General features: G+C 34.7%; 1 protein-coding gene across 1 annotated transcript; it reads right to left on the reverse strand.

Annotated features, from left to right (window-relative positions):
- Nucleotides 1-2,781: 2,781 nt before the first annotated feature.
- LOC133824910 (uncharacterized) lies at nt 2,782-3,559 on the reverse strand. Its single transcript, XM_062257928.1, has 2 exons — nt 3,105-3,559; nt 2,782-3,034 (listed from the first exon to the last, which is right to left on the reverse strand). The coding sequence occupies exons 1-2, from the start codon at nt 3,557-3,559 to the stop codon at nt 2,782-2,784; spliced, it is 708 nt and encodes a 235-aa protein (XP_062113912.1).
- Nucleotides 3,560-5,745: the final 2,186 nt, after the last annotated feature.

Raw genomic sequence — 5,745 nt, forward strand, 5'->3', positions numbered from 1 at the left:
CTAAAACAAAATTATCAAATGACCATAACCAAGAAAATGACTTATACCAAGGGCGTATTATCTCAATATGCTCAAACTCTTTCAACTACTCAACATGTGCAACAAATATGAGACGTGAATTTCAATCCATCATTAAAACTAAACATTGTCATCTCATTTAAGTGCATACATGTAAATTTTACAAACACTGTATATTATATGATTCATGTGCATCAAGACTCCATCAAATCACAAAACAGTGAAAATAACCATAAGCTTGCTTAATCAATGCATCTCCACTAATGTAAATAAAAAATCATGTGGATCATAAGGACTTTATTAGGCTTATAACGTTAGGCTTAGGTAAATGGTGGATAAGAATGACAGTTAGGCTAAATTTCACACCATAAACTTACAAATCAACTAACTCAAATAATACACTAATCCCCTTTACAATCCTCTCTTTCAACATTTTTCATTTCATGCTTCAATTTTTCAGCACAAATGAGTTATAATCCCTCTAGCATTTGTCTCTTGTCAATATTTTATTTCTTTTTTTTTTAAAAAAAAAAAAAAAGAGAACTTTCCAAGAAAACACAAATGGATTAGAACTAAGTAAATATTTTTACAAACACCCAAGGCTTTTCCAAAGTAACCTTTCCATAATATACCCTGAATTCCCACTTTACATCATATATCCAATCAATTCAACTCAACCTATATTTATGGTGCAAAATAGGATGAAGGTAAAATATTTCAAGTTCTTGGCTCAAAGTCAAAAGCTTAAGATGTTTTCAATATCAAAGAATAAAATAGGCAATATTAGGCTCAAAAGAGGACAACAGATGATAATGCATATAAAAGGTTAGCTTTTTGGCTCAAACATTCCAAAGAAATGCCTTAATCACATCAACACAACAAAGATTTTGAATTTTGCCTCAACACATAAATCAAGCAAGTTCTAGTTATCCCAATATCAACCAAACAATCAAAGTCTCTTCATACCCACAGAACCACATTATGCATAGAACAAGTAAAACAATGTGCAATCAAAATACATAAGATTACAATATCAAAGTAAACATCATAAATAAATCACACAATACACACATGTTCTACACATATCGATTACTATCAGAGTATTAGCATCATCATCATCCATCCCCATAGGTCTCAAATAATATCTTGGTTAATACAGTCATCCAATAATCCATAATAAACTTAACTACCCACAAAAATAAAATAAACACAAAAATCATAAAAATATTCTCTCCTCCCAAACTTAAACTGAACGTTGTCGTCAATGTAACGCAAATGAAAAATAAATAAATAAAGTACAAATGACTTCCCTTATTCGATGTAGCAGAAGAAAAGCTGGCAAGTATTTTGACAAATTGGCTTTATGTCCATGGACTTCAATCTTAAAACAAATGAAACTAATAATAAATAAAAGCTAAATAAAAACTAGATAAGAAACATGGGTTGCCTCCCAAGAAGCGCTTATTTGATCGTCTTTAGCTAGACGTTGTCGTTCTCCTTTAACTTGGTTTGCCAAGAAAAGTTGCTTTCACATCTTCATCGTCTTCATGAGAATGCTTGAGTTTATGAACTCGGAAGATAGACCCTTTCTCTCCTGTTAAATTTATGAGACCACTAAGAAAAACTTTTGTAATGGTGAATGGCTCCATCCACCTTGATTTGAGCTTCCTCGGTATAGACTTAAAATATGAGTGAATAATCAAGACGTGTTGTCCTGGTACATATTCTATCTGTGACATCTTCTTATCACACACTTTTTTAGTCTTCTCCTTGTAAACATTGGAATGTGCCATAATAGTTGGTAATGCTCTTTTCAAGAAATTTTCTCGATACCATGTGTTGACGCGGTTCTTCGCCAACAGATAATTAAGAGAGTAAAGAGTGGGATTAGTGCTAAGTAATGAACTGTAACAGATGAATGATCTCAAAATAAAATGATGACACGAATACTTTTTTAGGTGGTTCAAAGGTTAAAATCCTTTTAGTCCACCAGCCAATATTATTGGTATTTCTCTGGTATTCTTTGCAGGGTGTTTCTTTACACAATAGGATCCAACCCCTTGCAACTCCCAGGGTCTCCATTTTTATAGGAGAGGACACCTGGGGGTTGGCAACGGGGGGAGGGGGGGGGGGCATCCCTTGACCTTCTTACCCATCATGTCACTTCTGTGACATTCATGATTAATTCCTAAAACCTAATAATGAAGTGTGGTCTAATCAGTAGGTGAGGGGGATAGTGGGTCGCACGGCCCAACCCAGTCGTGGGTGCCTGAATACGCACGTTTATGCTGTGTGTCCGAGAATTCAGGGATATATCTAACACGTGATGTCTGATATATGCACATTTACATTGCGTGGTTGACTTTATAAAGGGTCACAGATGCCAACTCAAGCTTGTACCTCGAGCTTGTTGTATTCTTAGCCCGTGGTATCCATACTCCTGACCCGACTCCTTAGTAATCTTAATTAGCCTCTCTTTACCTCGAGCTAAAGAGGTAGGACCTGGTAACAGTAGCTCTGGGTACGTGGCATCCACGTGGCTGATATAATTAGGCCATACCTCAGCTCGCTAATAGCCCGTGGAGAATTAGGGCGTACACCATGTTGTAAAGGATCTACACACATCTATTTTTTATCTTCACTCACTAAAGGAGAGAATGATTCAATCCTCTTGCAAGTATTCACAGTCACTGCCCAATTTGCACCATTGTAAATAACAAATCGAACATTTTCTTCATTAACTCGCAAGGTTAAATGACATGCTTATACATAAATAAGGGCTCCACCAGTTGCTAATAAAGGGCGACCAAGAATCAATGGAATCTCATGATCCTCCTCCATATCCAATACAAAAAAATTCACAGGAAATACAAACTTATCCACTTTAACTAAGACATCTTCTATAACTCCACGTGGATATGTAAAAGATCGATCAACAAGTTGTAAAGTAATGGTTGTAGGCCTTACTACCCCAAGAACCAAATTCTTAAAAACTGATAACGTCGTCAAATTAATACTAGCACCAAGGTCACACAAAGCCTTATCAAATGATAGTCCCCCAATCTTACAAGGAATAGTAAAGCTACCTGGATTTTTTGGCTTTTGTGGCAACTTTTTTCTGAAGTATCGCTCTACATTCCTTTGTAACCTTCAAAGTCTTATAATCCTCAAACTTTCTTTTCTTTAACAAAACCTCCTTCATAATCTTAACATAATTAGGCATTTGCTCAAGAGCATCAACAAATGGAATGTTGATGTTAATCTTCTTGAATATCTCTAAAAACTTGGAAAATAGCTCATCAAGTTTCTTCATAAGGAATCTTTGAGGATATGGTAATGGAGGTTGATACATAAGAAGGTTATCTTTCTTCATTGGCAGTTTCTCATTAATACTTTTCTTGGCTACTTTCTCCTCTTTTTCAATTTCTCGTACCACTAGCTCACCCTTGTTGTCCACCTTTTGACGAATATTTTTCTCCTCAGTCACACCCCCTTCAATCTCCTTACAACTTCTCAGATAAATGACTTTAAATTTCTCCATGGGGTTCAATTCTGTGTCACGAGGAAAATTCCCTTTTCTACGTAGAACAAATAGTAGTTTCCAGTTGTCCAAGTTGGACCTCTATGGACTTCATTGTAGCCCCCATGTTAGACATATGAGTTTCAATATTATCCAACCTCACTTCACTCTTATTAAATCTCTTACTGGCTCCATCATAAAAGTACCCAATATGTTCTCCAACTTCTATGCTTGTGGCTGAGCTTTAAAACCAAAAAGAGGTTGCAGGACATTTTTGTAAATGGCATAAGAGAAGTTCTCATGGTTTCTCAACCCCAGATGATAATAGTTTGGCATATTGTTACTACGGTAGTTTTAATTTCCATTAGACACATATTGTGCTTTCTCTTGATTCAAACCAACCCCGGACTGTGATGCAAATGCAGCTACAACATTCTCAATGATCGATGGGCTACTTTTAGTTGTTAATGCAGCCACTTGATTAGATAAGGCAGCAATCTAAGCTGTTATATGTGTCATAGGATCTATTTCCAATAAACTTGCGACCTTTTAAGGCATTGAACGCTCATTGGGCCATTGGTAACTATTAATAGCCATTTCTTCCATCAAATTAAACGCTTCATGAGAAGTCTTTCCCAATAATGCACCTCCAACAGTAGCATCTATTATAGTCCTGGTTGAACCATTCAACCCATTATAGAATATTTGCACTTACATCTAGTTTTCATAACCATGTTGGGGGCAGCGATGTAGTAAATCCTTGAACCTTTCCCAAGGCTTATAGAATGGTTCAGGTTCAAGTTGTCTGAATATCCTTCTTAATTGAACAGATTTTGATGGAGGGAAAAACTTCACTAGATATTTTCTTTCCATTTCATCCCATGTTATAATGGAGCCCAGTGGCAGAGATTGCAACCAACTCCTTGCTTTATCCCTTAGAGAGAAAGGAAAGAGACGCAGTCTAATGGCGTCATCAGATACACCATTCATCTTCACTGTAGCACAAACCTCTAGGAAAATTGCTAGATGAATATTAGGATCTTCAGTAGCCATACCCCCAAATTGATTCTATTGCACCATATTTACCAATGCCGGCTTCAACTCAAAATTATTAGCACCAATGGTGGGATTAGTAATTCCAATGAGGTTCTCATTAACAACGGCCATACAAAAATCAGGAACTATCATTTGTTGTTGTGGTTGTGGTTGTGGATTTTGCTTGGACATTTGCTCCATCAACATTAGCACCAGCATTGTTTTCTCCTTGATTGTTATTCTCCATTGCAAATAGCATTCGTCTTGCCCTTATTACCAAAAATTAAAAAATTTCAATCCCTGGCAACAGTGCCAAAAACTCAATACAGATTTTATTACCACAAGCATACAGTGTTATCATATTATAGTTTTAATTGAAAAAGATGTCAAACCCACAATGATTGATTTATTAATTCTTCTAATTACTAAACTCTTAAACCTTTAATTTTAATTAGAGAAATCGAAAATAAGAATGTTTAACAAAATAAATAAAAGAATAAAATAAGAACAATTAATGAATTGAGAATCAGATAATGTAAACCTAGAATATTGATTTGCCTATTTTAAAATATGAATCTCAGTCTATCAATTATCCCAATCTATTCTCCTAATTTTTAATTTTCAAGAACCCTCATTTAAATCATCTACCTTTCTCAAGCGTAAGTGAAAGTATTCTTAATTAATCAAAAATATATCTCTATTCAATATTAATTAAACAATAATTCATTAAGCAATATGGTTCTTTTAATGAAACTCATAGAAATCATGAAATCTCTCTATCTCACACTTTTCCTATGTCACACAAGTATAGGTCCAATTTAAGATTACCTCTCTCAAGTGTAAAATCATAAATCTCAATTCAATTCAATGGTGATCAGGCATTAAAAAGATAAGCATTAAACAAAAGAAAGTGTGAACAAATTAGAGAAATTTCATGGGAATAATATCAAAACTTTAATTCAATAACCAAAAATACTTCCATCAATACTCTAGAAAATATGTTTAGTTCATGATCACAAACATTAAACCAATAACATACATATTCATAACTAATTAAACTAAAAAGAAAAGTAAGAGAAGAAAAACTAGTTTAGATTTTCAATTTGGCTTCAATCCTTCTTCTCCTTGTTCTCCAATATATTCTCTGCCTCCAAGACATTCCAAAAATCCCT

The sequence above is a fragment of the Humulus lupulus genome, chromosome 3 (genome assembly GCF_963169125.1).
Source record: "Humulus lupulus chromosome 3, drHumLupu1.1, whole genome shotgun sequence".
Taxonomy (NCBI): Eukaryota; Viridiplantae; Streptophyta; class Magnoliopsida; order Rosales; family Cannabaceae; genus Humulus; species Humulus lupulus.